The 21108-nt window shown below is 47.8% G+C and overlaps 3 protein-coding genes across 3 annotated transcripts; 1 reads left to right on the top strand and 2 right to left on the bottom strand.

Annotated features, from left to right (window-relative positions):
- Positions 1 to 756: 756 nt before the first annotated feature.
- Positions 757 to 4796, top strand: Wdr55 (WD repeat domain 55). The gene is made up of 7 exons (XM_038330526.1): positions 757 to 1013; positions 2983 to 3083; positions 3167 to 3254; positions 3354 to 3533; positions 3651 to 3750; positions 3842 to 4011; positions 4090 to 4796. The coding sequence occupies exons 1-7, from the start codon at positions 823 to 825 to the stop codon at positions 4412 to 4414; spliced, it is 1155 nt and encodes a 384-aa protein (XP_038186454.1). The 5' UTR covers positions 757 to 822; the 3' UTR covers positions 4415 to 4796.
- Dnd1 (DND microRNA-mediated repression inhibitor 1) lies at positions 4722 to 7461 on the bottom strand. The gene is made up of 4 exons (XM_038330527.1): positions 7220 to 7461; positions 6972 to 7089; positions 6160 to 6621; positions 4722 to 5534 (listed from the first exon to the last, which is right to left on the bottom strand). The coding sequence occupies exons 1-4, from the start codon at positions 7241 to 7243 to the stop codon at positions 5080 to 5082; spliced, it is 1059 nt and encodes a 352-aa protein (XP_038186455.1). The 5' UTR covers positions 7244 to 7461; the 3' UTR covers positions 4722 to 5079.
- A 153-nt stretch (positions 7462 to 7614) lies between these two features.
- Positions 7615 to 21064, bottom strand: Hars1 (histidyl-tRNA synthetase 1). The gene is made up of 13 exons (XM_038330525.2): positions 20918 to 21064; positions 20592 to 20681; positions 16276 to 16395; positions 13986 to 14081; positions 12704 to 12829; positions 12127 to 12234; positions 11895 to 11993; positions 11612 to 11705; positions 10953 to 11080; positions 10618 to 10860; positions 8604 to 8720; positions 8214 to 8360; positions 7615 to 8051 (listed from the first exon to the last, which is right to left on the bottom strand). Exons 1-13 carry the CDS (start codon positions 21005 to 21007, stop codon positions 7980 to 7982), a joined length of 1530 nt encoding a protein of 509 aa, XP_038186453.1. The 5' UTR covers positions 21008 to 21064; the 3' UTR covers positions 7615 to 7979.
- Positions 21065 to 21108: the final 44 nt, after the last annotated feature.

The following is a 21108-nucleotide window of genomic DNA, read 5'->3' on the forward strand; positions in this document are numbered from 1 at the left end:
ACTAGACCGGGCTGTTCACTGTTTTTCTGGAGGACTGAAGATGTTGGCCTGGGCAGCTGTTTGAGCATGTGTGAATGCTGCCTCCTGTTAATGATCCCTGTCTGTTAACTTAGGGATGCAAGGACTCTTTCCTTCTTGAGCAATGTGCCTGCCCCTAGTCAGGAATGATTGGGATCCCCCTCTATCTTTTAGGATAGGACTGGATGGAAGGATAGGGTAGAATTTAGGGTGTTCCCAGATATGTAAAGCGGCTTAGGAGGGAGGGCAGGCCTTAAAGGTCACACAGTCTAGCTAGGTAGCCCAAGCACAGGCCACAGTGGGTCAGGTAAGGTAGGTCTGGGGTGGAGGAGCCTGGAGATGGCACAGCCAGTGGAGGATCAGTTTAATCCCTGGACCCTTCGTAAAGGTGGAAGGAACCAACTCCATAAGGTTGTTCACGCAGCGCGCCGTGACAGGCATGGCGTTTATTATACAGGAAAACACCGAGGCAGGGGAAATCCTCTGAAACCAAGCCGGTATTTTCTGAAGTGTCTTTCTTCCTCAGCTCTTTTTTTCTTAGCCCTTTAAAAAAAAAAGAAACTTTTAATGAACTGCAACTCAGCTTTATTTAAAAAATATAAACAAAAGAGGGGTAGGGTAGTGATTGATTCTTAGAGGACGCAAAACGCCGTGACCGCTCCACTCCCACCTCCCACCGAAGGCAAAAGGCCCGTCCCCTTCTGACGTCCTTCCCAGTGCACTTCCGATCCCGCCTCTTTCCGGAAGGAGCGACTTAAGCCACGCCTCATTAAATGTACTTGGCTCGGCGCGCGTGTGGGTCCTATGGATCACCTGTGTGAGGAGAGTCCCTCAGAGAACTCTAGCAATGAAGAAGACCTTGACTCCACGAAGGCAGCACCCCGGATCCGTGATGCCCCAGAAGACATCGTGCTGGAAGCCCCAGCCAGTGGCCTGGCGTTCCATCCCACCCGAGATCTGCTGGCAGCAGGGGACGTAGACGGGGACGTGTTCGTGTGAGTGGGGTGTAGGGCGGAGGTGTGGTGGGCACGTGGGCTCCAGGGTCTTAAAGCTCTTCTGGGATGGAGGTGAGGGTAGAGAGTGTGGCGGGAAAACATTTTACGACACTGACGGCCCGACTCGTTCAGTAACATTCAGCAAATGTGCTTGTGGAGGCCTTTTATTATTTTTATTTTTAGGCAAGGTGTCTTGTTGAGCCTGGAGCTCGACGATCTTGGCTAGTCTTAACTAGCTAGCTAGCTTGCCTCAGGGGTCCCATCTCTGCTTCCTAAATGCTGGGAATAGAGTTGGCCACAATACCTGCCCAACTTTTAAATAGGTTTTGGGGATCCCACGGCTGGAGGCAAGCACTTCATCCATTGAACCATCCTCCCAGCCCTCCACCTCTATTTTAAGTTGTCAGTACGGTGACATTGGTAAAAATGTATAGTAATTAACTGTGTCCTTCTCTAGCTTCTGTGGACTCTGATTATCACCTTTGCAACTTCAGGGACTGGATTTCTGTCAGTAGTTTTTCTTTTTCTTTCTTTCTTTTTTTTTTTGTTTTTTGTTTTTTTGTTTTTGTTTTTGTTTTTCGAGACAGGGTTTCTCTAGCTTTGGAGCCTGTCCTGGAACTAGCTCTTGTAGACCAGGCTGGCCTCGAACTCACAGAGATCTGCCTGTCTCTGCCTCCCGAGTGCTGGGATTAAAGGCTTGCGCCACCACCCAGTTATTTTTCTTTGAGACAGATCTCACTATGACCCAGAATAGTCTCAAAGGATCCTGACTCCAATCTCAGATTATTTTCCCCCAATGTTTTTTAGTCAGTTTCTCTAAGTATCTCTGACCGTCCTTGCTCTGTAGACCAGGGTGGCCTCAAACTCAAGAGATCTGTCTGCCTCTATTTCCCCAGTGCTGGGTAAAGGCACGCGCCACCACCACCCAGCTTGATCTTGGAATTCTTTTTGTTTTTGTTTTCCCGAGACGGGGATTTTCTGCCTGCCTAACAACCCTGGCTGTCCTGGAACTCACTGTAGACCAGATTGGCTTCAACTCAGAGACAGCCACCTTCCTCTGCCTTCAGAGTGCTGGGATTAAAGGCATGTGCCACCACTGCTTGGCAAGAATTCTTAATAGGCATCCATCAACACACCCAGTTTGCCATTAGTTTAATCAAGTATTTCTGGGCCCCCCACAGTGGTCCAGACCCAATATTTCCCCAGGCTCAGACTTTTGAGGATGAGACAAAGAATTACAAATTCCAGCCTAAACAGGTTGGTTAGTGGTAGCACACACCTTTAGTCCTAGCTCTTGGGAGGTAGAGGCAGGTGAATCTCTTGAGTTCAAGGCCAGCCTGGTCTACACAGAGAACCTCTGTTTAGAAGAAAAAAAAAAAGATAAAAAAGAACAAAAAAAGAAAACAAGTTCCAGGCTAGCCTTGGCTAGGTAGTGAGATTGTGTCACAACCTGACCCATTCCCCAAAGCAGCCCTGTACAGATATATCTTGAATTAAATGTGTGCTGAAACAAGATCTAACATTTGAAGTTAATTTAAAATGGATAAATGAACCAGATGGTGGTGGTGCATGCCTTTAACCCTAGCACTTGGGAGGTAGAGGCAGGTGGATCTCTGAGTTCAAGACCAGCCTGGTCTGTGAGTACCAGGACAGCCAGGTACACAGAGAAACCCTATCTCGAAAAACCAAAACCAACCAAACAGAAAATAACAAAAAAAAAGAAAGAAAGAAAAAAAAATATAAAGAGAAAATGATTAAATAGGCTGGGGGTGTGTGGCTCAATTGCAGAGTTTTACTGAGCATGTGTGAAGGCTTGAGTTCCATCTCTGTTATTACAAAGAAAATCGTTAAGCAGAATGGTAAGCTTTTTGGTCTTGGAAGCACCGTACCTACATGGGAAAGTTGGATTTTGTGCTCCATGCCTTTCAGGTGTGGTATGGGAGCATTCACTCTCTCTTCCTTCCCTCAGCTTCTCATACTCTTGTCAGGAGGGAGAAACCAAGGAACTCTGGTCGTCAGGACACCACCTCAAGTCCTGCAGAGCTGTGGGCTTCTCAGAGGATGGGCAGAGTGAGTACTGGGGAGGGCAGCCAGCCGTGTGGGAGAGGCTAGATGGCAATGAGCAATACCGTAAGCTGGGCCTTTTCCCCCAGAACTTGTCACTGTCTCTAAGGACAAAGCAATCCACGTATTAGATGTCGAACAAGGACAGTTGGAAAGACGAATTTCCAAGGCTCACAGGTAAGAAAAACCAATTAGATATACGTGTACCAGGTGAGGGGTAGGCGCAAGGACCGAGAGGTCTCTATTAGAACAAGTTCATATTCTTTGTTTCTCCAGCGCCCCCATTAACAGTCTGCTGCTCGTGGATGAGAATGTTCTAGTCACTGGGGATGACACAGGTGGTATCCGGCTCTGGGACCAGCGGAAAGAGGGCCCTCTCATGGATATGCGGCAGCATGAGGAGTACATTGCTGACATGGCTCTAGACCCAGCCAAAAAGCTGCTGCTGACAGCCAGGTACAACCTTAAACCTGACTCCCTGCTCTTTGCCTCCCTCTAGACCACTTGGTACCCACTTTGTGTTATGAGCTTCCTCAAATGGAGCTTCCCGTTCAATCTGTTTGTTCTCTGCAGTGGGGATGGCTGCCTTGGTGTCTTCAACATCAAGAGACGCCGATTTGAGTTACTCTCAGAGCCTCAGTCAGGCGACCTAACCTCCGTCACCCTCATGAAAGTACAGCTGGGTATGATGGGATGGGGTATGTATGCCAGGGGTTTCGCTGTGAAGTCGCTCCACAAACACGGTTTACCTTGTTAACCTGCAGTATGGGAAGAAGGTGGCCTGCGGATCTAGTGAAGGTACCATCTACCTCTTCAATTGGAATGGTTTTGGGGCCACAAGTGACCGCTTTGCCCTGAGGGCAGAGTCCATTGACTGCATGGTCCCAGTCACCGAGAACCTGCTGTGCACTGGCTCCACTGACGGGACCATCAGGTAAGGGAAGCCAGAGCAGCCCTGGGGCTTAGGAAGTAAGAGCCAAGCCAGCCAGGACTAACACTGTTCTCTGCTCAGGGCTGTGAACATCTTGCCAAACCGAGTGGTAGGCACTGTGGGCCAGCACGCTGGGGAGCCTGTGGAGGAGCTAGCCCTGTCCCATTGCGGCCAGTTTTTGGCCAGTAGTGGCCATGACCAGCGACTCAAATTTTGGAACATGACTCAGCTGCGGACTGTGGTTGTGGACGACTATCGGCGACGCAAGAAAAAGGGAGGACCGCTTCGTGCCCTGAGCAGCAAGGCCTGGAGCACGGATGACTTCTTTGCAGGGCTGAGAGAAGATGGCGAGGATGCCAAGGCTCCAGAGGAGGTGGCGAAGGACAGCGACGACGATAGTGACTGAGGGCACGGGGACAATGTCAGGACAAGGAGCCATGTTTTCTGGGACAGCCCTGAAGAGATTTGTTTTGATGCTGTAGACTGAACCTACAGTCTTGAGTATAAGCTTAGCTCTACCACTGAGTGACACCCCAAGTCCCCAGATAGGAATTCCCAATACTCTGTCGTATGAACTCACGGCCCCAAAGTGGGAAAGCATTTGCTTACCCTACCATTGTAAAACAAACTCTGTATGGCAAGACAGCACAGACAGACATGTGTATACAAACCAGGGGTTTAATATAAATACAACCACATATAGAAAAAAAAAAAAACCATGTAAGCCCAAATCAGTAACAAGTGGTGGAAGAGCCTTTGGCTCAAATAAAAACACAGATTCATAGTAAGCTCTTTTGTGTGGGTATGGTGAGTTACTTGTCAAACTGGGAATTGACCAAGGATACTAGGCCAGAGGTCAGATCAGACCCTGGGCTCAATAGGGAAGGGCAAAGTTCTTCACAACTAAAATAGCACTTAGGTGTGACAGGGTTTGCCCTAGCAAGGAAGCTGTAACCAGGCCCTGTCTCTTTGTGATTCAGTAGTGGCTGCCCAGGCCTGCTGGGCTGGGGACAGGCACAGGTTCTGCCTACCCATTTAGAATGCCTGTAGAGAAGAGGGGGAGGGGAGGGGTCACTGCTTAACCATAGTACCTGCTTCAGCCCCAGGAGACCACAAGCTGGTCCTAAACTCACTCAGTGTTTCCAGCAACTGCGCAGAAACAGCATCCTTGGCCACCTCATGCCCATCCTGCCAATCAGATGCCAGCACAACCCAAATTAGGCCACTGAAAGGCACTGGGTGTCCAGGGATCACAACCTGGTACCAAAAGCGATGCCAGCCAGCGGGCCCTGTGCCTAAACACTTGGTAAGGAACACTGGGCTGCCCAGCTTCATTCGCTGACACAGCAGCTGCAGAGCAGCACGAGCCCCTTGGAACCCTAGCCTGTCCCTGCTCTGGGCTAGCTGGCTGCCATCGGGCCGGAGGAGTCGCAGTGAGGGACCTGCAAGCTGCTGGCGGAAGTGCTGCTTCAGGTCTGGCTTGAGCCACTCCACAGCCACCTGTTCTCCACAAAGGCGTGACTGCCCTGCAAGACAAAGGCAAGAGACAAGGGCAGATCTGAGTACAGGGACTGAGACAGACACTCAGGCAGGAGTTGATCAGTGAAGTGACTTGCCACAGGCTGTGTTTAAAGCTTTTACTTCCTGGTGGTGTGACAATGACTTCCCCAAGTCTCACTGAGCTGTAATAACACTATCTAATTATCCCTGGGGCAAGACAGGGCATTCAGGCTTCATTTACCTAACCATCATCACAACAGCAGAAACAGCACTGCTTAATTTGCTGAAGGGCAGGAGCTGCGAAGATAAGCAGGCCCATCTCAACTCTTTACAGCCCTGGGAAACACCGAGGACTAACACAGCATACAACAGCAGGTGATAGTGGCCTGCGCAAACCTTTAATCCAAGAATTTGGGAAGCAGAGGCAGATGGATTATCTGAGAGCTTGATGCGAGTTCCAGGACAGCCAAAGCTACACGGAGAAACCCTGTCTCAAAAAAACAAAATTAGAATACAACGTGTGGGAGGAACTTAGACAAGCTGTAGTACTATTGCATAGTGGCCGTCTGTGAACTCCACACATGTCTGACTCTAAGGTTTGGGGATATGCTTTTAAGTAGCCAGCCGCCCTCCCGCAGCTTCCACCCCTACCTTCTACCAGGGCCTTTTTGGCCATGGCAGCGGCTCGGTGTGTGCTGAACTTGAGCAGTGCAATCTGAGAGGGTGCCGACCCAGGGCTGGGTAGCAGCAATGTCTCCTGCAGGCTGGGACCCAGAGGTTGGAGGGCGAGCAGTAGCGTGCGGCGGTTCAAGCTCGGAGGCAGCCCGTCTACTGTCAGCTCGCACTTCTCGGTGCTTCTGCACACCAGAAGCTGGCAGGAAGGGCGCAGCTGGTGGTTGTGCAGAGTGGCAATGGCGGCCTGGGCGCCGCGCCGTGAGCTGTAGCGTGCATAGGCAAAGCCGCGGTTCAAGCCACTGAAGGTCATCATTAGGCGGAACTCGTAGAGACGCCCCACGCGCTGGAAGAGTGGGATCAGCTGGTGCTCATACACGTCCTGGGGTAGTCGTCCAATAAACACCTCGGACCCTGAAGGTGGCGGGCTGCCCACCCAGCCTGGAGGGAGAGGTTATGGAGGGGTACTGTGGTTTTCTGAGATGATTTTATTTCTAAGCCCCAGGAAATAGCTGGGGGGTGTGTGTGTCGGGGGGAGGGTGAGAAGATCATCTAGAAATATTGACACCCTTCTGGCTCCTGGTCCTTAGCATAATGGGGCCACTGGACTGCATAAACAACCAGGCTGGCACCGAGTGGGAGACTGGAAAGGGAAGCCAGACAAAACCTGAATCTAACAGAGGGTATGTCAGTCAAGTAGTTTCGAGTTTCTGAATTTGGAGCCTAGGGACAGGCCCTTCCCACAAGAGTGACCGAGGCTGGCGTAGAGACACGGGGTGGGGCTACCATACCTGGGGGTGGCCCGCCATACTTCCTTTGCCCGTTGACCTGCACCAGGCGGATGCCAGTCTCTCTTACCCACGCCTCCAGGGCTGCCTTGTTCTCCGGATTCACCCTCTCGCACCATTGCTGGGGTGGGAAGAGATAAGTTGGAATGGCGCATCACTGGCGGTCCCACCTCGCCTGCGGTACTGGGGTCACAGTAACCGCCCCTTGTGCAGGAAGGGCCCAAGGACCCCTTAGGTCTTCATTTACTTACCTCACACTCACGTTTCGACTGCATAGCTCACTCCTAGGTCTGCCAGTACGCTTTAGAACTTCCTTGAGCTTGTCTCTGGAAGATTCCCTGTCCTCCACGCCCCCTCAAGCTCTCATTGGCTCAGAGAGCAACCCCGCCTCTCAAGGAGGCACCCATTGCACGTGCGCGAGCCCCTGGGGGGGCGCTAGCTAAACCCTGTGTGTGGGTGGAGCTCCAGCACAAGGGGTGGAGGTGGGGCAGAGCCCGGGCAGGATGGACACTGGGCCCACAGGGTGTCCTTTAACCAGCGGGTTTCTGACGGGACCGTCGCTCTTTCATACCAGTTACTAGAATGGTTTGAATGGTTCAGGGCCTGAAGAGGAAGGTAGCATTAGGCATCACGGACACAGACAGGCTAAGTTAGCGGTGGAGACATTTATTGGACTTTTAGGCGGTAGGTTATAGGGAGACATCTGTTCATCTGGTGTGTGGCTCTGCAATGAAGCCACCTCAGGTCCATACAGGAGTTTAGGAGGCAGAACCTTGATTAATCCACCTACACTGTTCCTCCCCATCCCTGACAAGGAAAGTGTAGTACCTGGACGTTTTTTTTTTTGCCAGTGATTACCAACAATAAGGTATTAATAAAACAAGAAGCCTCTGTTGTGACTACCCTTCAGTCTTCTGCTGGATCAGAGATGTGCAAACTGTTTAAATATATGTGCAGTTTTGTTTTAGTTCAAACAAGGTCAACCATGCTTCCTCTGGAAGTTTACTCAGTTCAGCAGATAGAGGGGGGCTGATTTGTTCTTCTTCTGATCTCCTCCACAAGGTCTTCTCTTCGGACATCCACCTGGCCAGGATGGAGGGAGAAGGTATGAGCATCTTCCGCTCAGCTATTCACTGAGTGCCTACATTTAGTTATCAGGGTTGGCTCACTGGGACATAAACCCAATTAGATATGCCAGGATAGATGATACCCCCATGTCCTTTACCGTCCTGCTTGCCCCCTTACCTCTTCTCTGCTCGTCACGGAACGCAGCTTGACGACCCCATCCTTGAGCTCCTGCTCGCCAATGATGGCCACCAGTGGGATGCCCGCTTCCTCACAGTACTGCAGCTGGTTCAGTAACTTTGGGTTCTTCTTGTAGAGCAGCTCGGCCTGCAAATGACCCAGAAGAAAACAAAGGCTTCTGTGTTCTCAGGGGGAACTTCGGGGGTGGGGGCGCAGCAGGAAGAATGATTGGCCTTATTTGAACTGAAACAAAACTGCACACGTACTTAAACAGTTTGCACTTGCTTTGCTCCATCTCAAGAAGTAATGGGAGAGGCACCATGTGAACTTCTATTAGTCTGTGCCTAGAATTCCCATGTTTGCTACCACCCTGGGGGTCGCTTCCTGTACCTTGATCCCGGCATCCCACAACTCGGAGACAAGCTTCAGTCTCTCCTCCAGCAGCTTCTTCTGTGCAGATGCCACGAGCACCTGGGTCTCTGTGGTCCGAACCTTTTCCTCTAAAGCCTGGGGAGAGGCAGGCAAGAGCAGAGCGGGACTAAGCGATCAAGGAACAACAGGAAGGGCTGTAGTTAGGATCCTGAGAGACTAAGTCCAATTCCGTGAGCTCAACTAGGGCAGGGTCCCAGCCTTCTCATCTACCAGTAGAACATGAAAATAGTTTTTAGAGGGTGTAAGAAATGAACTGACTTGTATGACTTGTCAGAATAAATAATGAATGAAAAGCTGGGTATATCTATAATTCTAGTACTTGGGAGGTGAAGACAGAAGGATCAGGCCTTCAAGGTTCGCCTTGAATAATATGTGAGTTTGAGGCTAGTGTGTCACAAAAAAAAAAAACAAACCCAAAACACCCCCAAACCCAACCAACCAAACAAAACAAAACAAATAAGCGGGCTGGAGAGATGGCTCAGCAGTTAAGAGCACTTGCTGCTCTTCCAGAGAACCTGAGTCTGTCTGATTTCCAGCACCCACAAAGCAGTTTACAGCTGTTTATAATTCCAGTCCCAAGGGATCTGATGCCCTCTTCTGGCCTCTGTGGGCACCAGGCACAGACACACAAGTAGGCAAAACACCCATACACAAAAAATTTAAAAAAAAATTTACAGAAGAAAACACCAAAACACAATGACAAAAAGGAATAAACACTGCAGGGTGGCAACACAGCAAAGCTGAAACTCCTTTCCATCTGGGTTAGGGGCCACAGCAGCCACAGGGAGAACGGAGCCCACCTCAAACCAGCACTGGCGTCTTGTCTTCACTGTCTACTTCCCCATCGGAGACTAGGTATGTGTGGATGCAGAACAAGGCTGCTCCTGCCCTTCAACTTTTTCTGGAAAACTACCCCCCCTCCGGTTTTTTGACTCAGGGTTTCTCTGTGTAACAGCCCTAGTTGTCTTGGAACTAGTTCTGTAGATCAGGCTGGCTTCGAACTCACAAAGCTCTGCCTGCCTCTGCCTCCCAAGTGCTGGAATTAAAGGAGTGCGCCACCACCACCCGGCTGGAAACTGTTTTCAAAGTTACAACATAAACTGCCTACTAGAATAATGACCTCAAGTAGGCAACATGGATGGATGGTTTCATTCTAGAAGTAAAAAAAAAAAAAAAAAAACAGGACTAGTGGGAAAGTTGCTAGGACACCCCTGAAAATCAAATGCAATGAGCCATTTAAGAGCACCAGCAACAAAAGGGGGCATCCTTGGTGTTACTCCAGGCCCCAGGGAGTCAGAACAGCCACTGGAGCAAGCCCAGGGCCTCGGACATGTTTTGTACTGAGAGGCAGCATTAGAATGGTTAGCACAACACTGAACTATCTGGACCACACTCTGACTCTCCTACTTACAAGTATCACAACCTTGAGCAAATTATCTGATTGCTAGTACTTAGCTTCCTTATCTGACGAACAAAAACAACAAGAGTGTCTAGCTGAAAACGCACCAAGCATGTAGGCCTGGCACATGGCAGTGCATCTTAGCTACACCAGCCTCGATTTTTGATAGCTCTGATTCAGAGGAGAAAGAATAAAGATCCATAAAACTATCCTAGAAGCCAGGCCCGATGGCTTAACCTAGCCCAGTTATTCAGAGGCTGAGCCAGGAGGATTCAAGGCCCACCTGGGCTACACAGAGTTCAAAGCCACTCTGGGTAACCTAGTGAGACCCTGTCTCAAATTAAGTGAAAAATAGCATAGTGCTAACAGTGCTTGCCTAGAGTGCACAAGGCCCAGGTTTGATTTCCAGTATCATAAAACATATAAGGACACACATGAAAATGGTCCATAACCATCCATCTTTTCTGCATTTCTCAAAGGTGCCTGCCCAAAGCAGCACCTGTTCCTAAATGATCAAAGGTAGCCTGGGTACCATTACCTGCCCTTCTGTGCTCTACCCACCCCAGGACTTACCTCTAATCTTTGCTCTACAATGGAGAAGATTCGCTCTACTCCAATACTGAGCCCAACGCATGGCACCTTACGCCCTTTGGGGTCAAACATGCCTACTAGCCCATCGTAGCGCCCTCCAGCAGCTACACTGCCCACACCCTGGGGCTCTTCCCCAGCCTGGGCTGGCATCTGTAGCAGCACCGCCTCATAGATGACCCCAGTATAGTAGTCCAGGCCTCGAGCAAGGCTCAGGTCAAAGGAGATCTGTGGAGGTAAGGCCATGGTCAGTACCAGACTAGGATCAGGGACCCTAAGCCACAGCGTCAGCTAAGGCTCCTGTCTCCAACCCGACTTACCTTGTCATCAATGCCAAACAGGGTCAGATATTCAAACAGCAGCTTTAGGTCTCCCAAGCCCTCCAAGGCCTGTTTGTTTTGGGAGAGTTTAGGATCCTGGAGCAACTGCTCCACCAGAGACACCCCACCTGAGGAAACAAATCTGTAGGTCAGACTGACAAGAAAAAAAAACCAGGCCTGCCTTTTGGGTGCAGTACGTGTAAACATGAACACACATACACACACACACGAACAACACACCCTTTCACACACACACACACACACACACACACACACACACAAACAACACACCTCTTCACACACACACGAACAATACACCCCTTCTCACACACGTACACGAACAACATACCCTTTCACACACACACACACACACACACACACACACAAACAACACACCCCTTCTCACACACGTACACGAACAACACACCCCTTCTCACACACGTACACGAACAACACACCCCTTCTCACACGTACACGAACAACACACCCCTTCTCACACACGTACACGAACAACACACCCCTTCATACACACACACGTGCACATGAACAACACACCCTTTACACACACACACACACACACACACACACACACACACACACACACACGTTTCAACTTTAGGACTAAGGGCAGTGAGGTGGCTGCTAAGCTCCTTTCTCACCATGCTGCTGGACATAGTCCCCAATGCGATCAGCCACTTCCGGTGCAAGGCCCTTCTCTCCCACCATCTCATTCTTCACTTCCTCCCAGGACACCTGGGCAGACAACAACAGTCAGAGGCCACTACACAGCTTCTCTACCACAGAACGAGCATGGGCCCGTTCAAGAAGCAATCTGAGAGCAAAGCTGCCTTTCAACCTACATGCTGGGGCCAGAACTCCTCCTAAACTTTCTCATCGCTTAAAACAGGGTAGGATCTAGAGAGTCAGGTGTGCGGTTGTTACCTTGTCTAGTTTGTCCACTGAGGAGCAGATGGTACGGAACTTGCTGTCAGGAACACCACAGACAGCAAACATCCCGTCTAGGATACGCCTGTCATTTACCTGTGAGGAGCAGGGCACGGGGAGGAAGAAATCTGCTCATTCTGCACAGGTCCCAGTCGCCTCCATCCCACTAGCTACTGATCTCTGAGGGGCCAGGCCTGACCTTGACCCCCCAGTCCCTCCCAGCTCTGACCTTGACCAGGAAGCTGCCTATCTGAAGTGAACTCAGGATCTCACACATGATCTTCAGACACTCTGCATCAGGAATCATGGGGTCGAACTGGCCAGCAATGTCAAAATCCTGCAAGGAAACAGAGAGGGAGAGGGTGGCATGCGAGACTCCCCAAAGCTGTGCTCTGTCTGCATCGAAGCACAGGCCTCCCCTTCATTTTCTGTTTCATCTAGAAGACTTAACAACAACACACATTGAATTTCCTCATCCTCTGTTGTGACTATAATACTATCATTTAATATAAAAAACCTGGAGCTAGGGATGTAGCTCAGTGGTAGAACAATTGCCCAGTGTCCCAGTGTATACAACCCCCAGCACTAAAATATACACCCCCATACCCCAAACCAGGCCCCAAACCCCAGATCTGATTGTCTTATTAATTTCCACTAAACCATTATGAGGGCTACCTGAAAATATCACAGAAATTTAAGAGCATTTTCGAGGTCATCTAGTTTGTTCAGGACACCATAGTGTTCGGGAGATCCTATCAGAGAGGGCCTGAGTTACCCATCATGCTCCATGGTTTTCCAACACTCACACACTGATAGAACTCGCGATAACGGCCTCTGGTCATAGCAGGGTTGTCCCGGCGATACACCTTTGCTATGTGGTAGCGTTTAATGTTGGTGAGTTTATTCATTGCCAGATACCGAGCAAAAGGGACCTGAGGACAGAGTGTTAAGGAAAAGAGCCTCCTGTGGTGCTGGGAATTATCATCACCCGCAGAAGCTGGGGTCTAACCCTGCCTATATAGATAAAACCCCTGCCTGGAAGAGTTACAGCACTTCTAACCGTCAGAAGAATTAACTGTAATCACAAAAGGCAGCTGAGTAGGAAAGGCAGGTGGCAAGGACCCCTGCCTCTCCCTTTCGCTCATGTCTCTCCTGGACTATGCTGACTAGGGGAGAGAAGGGGACGTGGCAGGTTAGACATCGGAGGGAAAGGCCATGTGAATCCCTGACTGGATGGTTTGCAGAGTAGCTTGGTGTGGTGGTCTCAATGAATCTGGCCACACAGACTTGTGTTTTTCCATGCTTCGTCCCCAGCTGACGAACTGTTTGGGAGGATTAGGTAGTTAGGAGGAGGTGTGTCACGGGATTCGGCTTTGAAGTTTCAAAGGCCCACCTTGGCCCAGGTGCTCCTGCTCCCGTGCTTTCTGTTTGCTGCTCGTGGAGCAGGATGTAAAGCTCTCAGCTCTTTCTCCAGCACCATGCCTGCCTTTGTGCTGCCATGCTCTCTGGCGTGATGATCATGGACTAACCCTCTGCACTGTAAGCAAGCCCCCGATTATATGATTTCGTTTTTAATAGTTGCCATGGCCACGGTGTCCCCCCCACAGCAAAGAACACTAACTGAGACACTTGGAGATAAAGGAAATACTGGTCAATTACAGAAAGTTCTGCCCACTGAGAGGGTAGGGGAGAGCTATTCTTCAAGACAGGTTTCTCTGTGTAACATCCCTAGTTGTCCTGGAACTCTCTCTGTAGATCAGGCTGGCCTCGAACTCACAGAGATCCACTTGTCTCTGCCTCCCGAGAGCTGGGATTAAAGGCGTGCGCCACTGCTTCCCAGCTCAGGAAAGTTATTCTTGAGCCAGGAGACTGTTGTAAAACTAGGAACAGGGCCCTGACAGAATGATGAAGATTTCTAAGGCTATATTCCGCTTAGCCAAAGTCCTTAATCTTGGTTTAAAGAAATAAATTGTGAATGGTTTCATATGTAATCTTACCTATACCTGCTTGCTGTCCCTAAACCCAAGCCCAACCCCAGTCAGTGAGTGCCAATTCGTCCAAAGTCTTAAGAACCCGAGTGCAGGATACAGTGAGGTCATAGCGAAGGGACAGCAGCTCCCCGCCCTGATCCTTCAGGTCATAGATGAGCTTTGAGTCTTCTCCGTACTTTCCGGTCAGTGTTTCCTGGAGAAACCAAGAAGCAATGTGATCGCAATAATAAACTACATTTTAACTTTTCTTTCAAGCCTGTACAGGGTCTTACTATGCATCCCTGGCTGGCCTTGAGCTTCCAGGGATCTGTCTGCCTCTACCTCCTGAATGCTGGGATTAAAGGCTTGAGCCACCATGCCTGGATAGAAAATAAGTTGATTATCATTATTGCTATGTGATGCTAGGGATCGAACCTAGGCTTTGCACTTGGTGGGCAATCACTGGGCTGTAATCCCAGCCCTTAAAAGACCATTATAAACACAAAAACTAAAAACTTACTATTCTAACATGACTAATCTCAACTTGTCTATAGTCTTATAATTCCTCTGCTATTTATCATAATGCTTACAAGTCTGACATAGTTACAATAAAAAAGTAGTAACAGCCAGCACTCAGGAGGCAGAGGCAAGCGGATCTCTGAGTTTGAGGCCAGCCTGGTCTACAAGAGCTAGTTCCAGGACAGGCTCTAGAAACTACAGGGAAACCCTGTCTCAAAAAACAAAACAAAACAAAACAAAAAAACCAAAAAAAAAAAAAAAAAAAAAAAAAAAGTAGTAACAGGCACACCGCACACCTTTTATCCAAGGACCCAGAAGGTTTAGGCAGGCAGATCTCTGTGAATTCAAGGTCTGCCTGGTCTACATAGAAAGACCCTGTTTCAAAAAGATAAAACAAAACGAAAATAAAAGGGAGTAACAGCATTGTGTTGATATTCTGATTTTTTTTTTTCTCTTTTGTGGCAAAGCTATTACTCCGCCGCCCCCCCCCCCCCCATTCGTTTTTTTGAGACAGGGCTTCTCTATGTAGCTCTGGCTGTCCTGAAACTCACTCTGTAGACCAGGGTGGCCTCGAACTCAAGAGAGATCTGCCTGCTTCTGCCTCCTAAGTGCTGGGATAAAAGGTGTGTGCCACCCTTAGCCCCTGAAAGTATTACTTTTAATTTACCTTTTAAAAAAATAATCATTTATTTATATTGTGTGCGTTCATGGGCCATGACATGCATAAGGAGAGTGGATAATTGTGAGAGCTGGTTCTCTTCTTCCATCTTGTGAAGTCTCAAGTCTCTTAAACTCATCAGGCTTGGTAGTAAATGTCTTTACCCAAGCTGAGCCACCTTAGTCATTTCTAAGGTATTATTACTGAAATAATAAAAAATGTATTTTATTTGTATGAATGCTTTGTCTATGTGTGTGTGTCCACCACATGCATGTCTGGTGCCCATGGCGGTCAGAAGAGAGTGTTGGATCCTCTAGACTAGAGTTACAGATGGAGTGAGTCACCGCACGGATGTCGTGTGCACCCAGATCCTCTGCACAAGCAACAGGTGCTCTAACTGCTGAGCTGTCTCTCCAGCCCTGATAAAGTGGTTAGGAATTGTACTGATCTTGCAGAGGACCTAGGTTCGATTCATAGCACCCATGCCAGTCAGCTCACTGGTGACCCTAATGTAACTCCAGCTCCGAGGGTATCCTACACGTCTGACCTCCTCGGGTACAGGTACTCATGTACACATTCACATACAAATCTAACCCTCCCCATCGTTAAAAACTAAATAAATAAAAAAAAGGTGTATAATTTTCCAGTGAGACTTGGGGCGGTGAGCTACACCTATAACTATGGCACTAGGAAGGAAGAAGCACCGGGCTTCTGCGTCAAGGCCAGCCTGGGTTCAACGAGACCATCTTAGAACAGCAGTGCAAAGATTTGTTTGCTAACATTGTCCTATTATGCTTATGTAGCTCCAATTAAAATACATTTCCAAAAGAAGTCAACAGGCATATCTGTGCACACAGCTTTCTGGTTTTGAAGATAAGCTTGTAGGAATGCATTATCAGGTCAGCAAACACAGACGCTTTTATAACGTCTGAGAGCTGAACAATGTCAGAAACCAAAATAGAACTGCAGGATGTTACAGCAGTCTCTGCCCTGCGATGTCTTCAACTGGTTATAACATAGCCCTCTGACCAAACTGGCCATGCTTTAAAAGCTTGAAAATCCTCCGTGTGTGAACTCAAACATTTGAGCTCTAGTGTTGACACAGACAGAACTCTGTCGGCCCCGTTAATGTGTTAAAATTCTAACCTTTGTAACCTTAGACTCCTTCATTGTCTTTGGTATTCATAAGCCCACAGGTCCACCGTTAAGTTTCTCCTTAGCCATCTCTCACCTTCAGTTCAAACACAGGGGTATCAATCACTTCTGCTCCATGGCGCTTGAAGCAGCGGATGATGACATCAAACACCTTCTCCCGAACTGCCATCTGCCGGGGATTGTAGTCTCTTGTGCCCTTGGGAGTCAAAAATCAAAACAAGAATGACATTTAAAATAAAGAACAAGGGGCTGGAGAAATGGCTCAGCGGTTAAGAGCACTGACTGCTCTTCCAAAGGACCCAGGTTCAATTCCTGGCATGGCAGCTCACAACTGTCTGTAACTCCAGTTCCAGGGGATCCAATACCCTCACACAGAAAGACATTCAGGCAAAACACCAACACACATAAAATAAATAAAAATAAAGAACAATTAACTGCAGAACTATCCAGAGTCTAGCTCAGCAACAAGGAACACGAATGATACTGCAAGCGTGGGTTTTCCTGCAGCCACCAAGCGGGAAGACAGCTCAGAACAAGCCCTGTCAGTCCCAGGACTCACTGCCATCAGCTGGCTAGGTTCTGTTTCACAGAATTCAGAACCATTTTCTCAACGCAAGTTTTTGGAAAACTCAGGAATAACCACTTTTGCTTGTATAGCAGACAATATCTACCAGACAAGCACATTATCATTCAAAGGGGCTCAACAGGTTGAATTCTAAAATTTACATGCAATTTTTCATCATAAGTTTCTTTACATTCTATTTAACCAAATTATATTCTGATAAAAAAGCTCTAGCGAAACTGGGTTTGGTGGCACTTGGAAGCAGAGGAAGGTGGATCAGTGAATTCAAGGCCAGCTTGGGCCATAGCAATGAAACTGCTTCTTAAGAAGGAAAAAAAGTTCTAACTCAGGTTTGGTAGATACATTATCTAGCTAAATTACAGGCTACAGGCTGTTAAGAAGTCAAGTTACTACCTGAGAGCACTCAGCAAGTCTGGAGTAGAGTCTGTCTCCCACCTAGGTCAGAGTTTTTAGTCTGGAACATTACAGCCCGCTCCAAAACCTTTGGTGGACAAACCTTTTCACATTCTTAGCTACTGTCAACTCAAAGTGTATTCTTTCTATGTACATTTGCCACATTTGAAATTAAAAGTGCAAACACTTATCAATATACCATTACAAATGAACACAAATAATATTTTGAGAGCATTAAAAAGTGCTTTTAATGATACACTGACCACATTTTTGCAACTCTTGTTTTCAACCTAATTTTTCATGCACATATGTTCATGCATCACTTGCATGTCTGGTACCCATGGAGTCCGGAAGAGGACGTCAGATCCTTTGGAATTACAGTTACAGGTGGTTGCTTGGAATCCAATCCAGATGCTCTGGAAGAGCAGCCAGTGCTCTTAAAGCTGAGTCATCTCTCCAGCTCCATTTCTGCAAATCTTTAATGTTTTTCTTAATAAAAAGCAGTCAAGTTTCCTAAGTGTTTTTTGTATTAAATACCAAAAAAGCAAAAACAAACCTACCCAAAAACAAAAACAAATAACAAAAAAACCCCAAAACTCAAAAAACAACAACAAACCCTACTAGTGTATCTTATATGTTGAATGGATCTTTTGCTCATGTATGACTTTATGACATCTACACTGGTCATCTACAAAACACTGGCTTATTGGAAAGTTATAGAGATCTTAATATTGACATATCTCTTTATATAACTCAGAAAATAATTCATTAACGCCACCACGTATCTCACCAGGAAAATGTAAGTATTGAGAAGTTGTCAAACTCAGGGTAAGAGATAAATAAGTTTTCCAATTTTGTTTTGTTTCGTTTTGTCTCTTTGGAGACAGGGTTCCTCTGTAGCTTTGGAGCCTGGCCTGGAACTAGCTCTTGTAGACCAGGCTGGCTTGGAACTCACAGAGATCCGCCTGCCTCTGCCTCCTGAGTGCTGGGATTAAAGGTGTGCGCCACCACCACCTGGCCATATTCTAAACATATTATATTTAGATGACAATGTCCATTTAATTCACAACAGCTCTCTTGTTCTTCCTTTTTTCTTCTTCTGTGGTGTCTGATTTGGACCCCAGGCCTTCTCACACTGAGCCGCACTCTTATTCCTGCCCCTCCATGTTATTTACTTAAACTGGATAATTTGTTCTAAAAAGTTTTTCACATTCTGGACTCAGTCAGCAATATCGCTGATATGACATTTAGCCTGCTCTCCACTTTGCACTGCCCCACCTTGGTCTGCAGGCCTAATTAGATTCCGATTCCTGACGAGGATTCCTGGGTGGTGCCCTGGACTTTTTATTGTGTCACACCAACAGGATTACTGCTTGCTGCTTCTGCTTTACTGACACCGAGGCATGAAAATTTCCACCCCATTCAATAGCCTGAGCCATTGTTGACCATTATTTCTGTAATGCTATGTGTGAGGGTATCCTTGGAGGCCAGTTGGAATTACAGGCAGCTGTTATATGTGGGTGCAGAGGACCTAACTCAGACCTTCTAGAAAAACAATAAGCACCCTTAATATTGCACCATCTCCCAGTCCCCATTTCTCTGAGATTTTAAACGCCTCTTCACCCTTTGGAAAAGAACTGTGTGGGATGGGTGTGGTCGTACATGCCTGTAATTCCAGTACCTGTTAGGTGGAGACCTAAGGATCAGAATTTCAAAACTAACCTCTGCTATATAGCAAGTCTGAGGCTAGCTAGACTTGGTGTTTTGTTTTGTTTTTAAAGACTATGCAGAAAGGCACAGCTCGATGAATCTGGCTTAAAGAGAATTAATCCTACCATCCATCTCTACCCCACCTCTGCCTTTTGGGCACAAGGTCTTCCAATCTTACTATGTCGTCCCCACTGGCCTGGAACTTGTACAACAGTCTGTCCTGACTTTCGTTCCCAGCACCTAGGCTGGGCAGCCTATAACTGCTGTAACTCCAGCTGCTCCCTCACACACAGACACACGCATACACACACACAGACACAACCAGAGCTATGTAGAGATGCCCTATCTCAATAAAATAAAACCTCAAAGAAACGAAGACCAATAACTATTATGATCACTGAATAAAGTAAAAAATAGGGAATTTGTGGCAGATTAGCCCCTCTTCACTTAAAGCTAATGATCTGTCTTAATATCACTAAAACTCACAAAGACCTGCCTGTCTCTGCTTCCTGGGTACTGGGATTAAAGATGTACACCACGGCAGATGGCTTCTCTTCGGAAATCAACTTAAAATACATTCATTTCCAGGCACCCAACCTTAGCTTCTGGTAAATAAACTTCATGAATAATTACCAGAAGTTGTTGCACAGGGCAGGAGAGATGGCTCAGGTAGGTAAAAAAAGCACTCTTGATGCTCTTCCAGAGCACATTAGCATGGCTCACAACTGCCTGCAACTCCAGCTCCAGGGAATCTGACACCCTCTCCTGGCCTCTGCAGGCACCCATACTCTCGTACATATAAACACACACACACACACACACACACACACACACACACACACAATCAAGTGCCAAGGGAACCCAATGAAGGTGTGGAGTTCTGTTTACAGAACTTACAGAATAGATCTGAACTGAAGCCCTGAGCCTGAGCTAAGCTTCTTTGACTTTATTTGCTTCTATTTGAAAAGGTCTTCTTCTAGTTCCTACGAAGTATCAAAGTTCTTTTCTGCATCAGGGTGTCCATACTCTACTGAGCCTATCATCCTATAGTCTTTCCCTGGCTATCTCCCACCCACTTGAGAGGTCCATCAGTATATCACTCCCTTGTGTGGCTTCTCAGATTCCCCAGCCCCCCCTTATTTTTCTCAGAACATCCCTGTAAGTTTCTCTCTCTCTTTTTTTAAAAAAGTTTCATTATTTTTATACATTGTGTGTGTGTGTGTGTGAGAGAGAGAGAAGAGAGAGAGAGAGAGAGAGAGAGAGAGTTACAGACAGTTGTGAGCCACCTGATGTAGGTGCAGGGAATCAAAGTTGGATTCTCTGCACACTCTTATCTGCTGAGCCATCTCTCAAGTTCTAATTTTCTTCATATCACCAGTCATATTTTGTAATTGCATATCCCTGAGTGGAATTATTTGTCTTAAATCTCTGCCTCAGTGGGATGTAAGCATCACAAAGACAGGCATATCCAGTATAGTATATTCAGTGTACAATACCACACACATAGACTTACTCAGTGAATAGGTAATGAATGGAAGGACTGGCAGTTAGCAGGCTGACTCCCGTGAGCAGCTCTGTTTCTGTCATCATCGAATGACTCAGGTTGCGATCAATCCAGCCTGGTGCCTACACCAATTACTTACTCCTTTGCAGTATTTCAGACTGATCAGGACCTTCCTTTGAGGCCTCTCACAGGAATAGCTTACCTTCGGGGTTTTGAGCACAAACTTCTGTTTGCCTTCATCATGGCCCAGCTGTGCCTTCAGTTTTAGGAGTTTCGCCACCTCCTCCTCGATCTGGGCGGGAAAAACACAGCTGGACTGTCCCTCCGTTTTTGTCCTCCGTTCCCTCCCTTCCCATGCACTCGATACTCCTACCCTTGCTTCTCTTGGGATCCACCCTGGCCACCTTCTCACTCAGCCCCTTTCATTCTTCCAGCCTACTCTCTTCATTCACATGTGTGTCCTCCAGCCAGACCACCCTCTATGTCCCTCTGGTTTGTCTGGCCCCTCTCCTTCCATCTGAGTCGCACCTGCTCAGCGGAGGCTTTCTGCTGTTTGAGGCCCCGCACATGCTCTCCCTGGAGTCGCACCAGCTCCTCCAGCGCAGCACGATCAGCCATCCTGGCTGCCAACCGGAACCGACTGCTGCCTAACCCGCTTGGACAGACTTAGCCTAGGTTCGGATGACTTCCGGCTATCGAGTCACCGGCTTTCGTGGCCT

This window comes from Arvicola amphibius, chromosome 5 (assembly GCF_903992535.2).
Source record: "Arvicola amphibius chromosome 5, mArvAmp1.2, whole genome shotgun sequence".
Classification (NCBI taxonomy): domain Eukaryota; kingdom Metazoa; phylum Chordata; class Mammalia; order Rodentia; family Cricetidae; genus Arvicola; species Arvicola amphibius.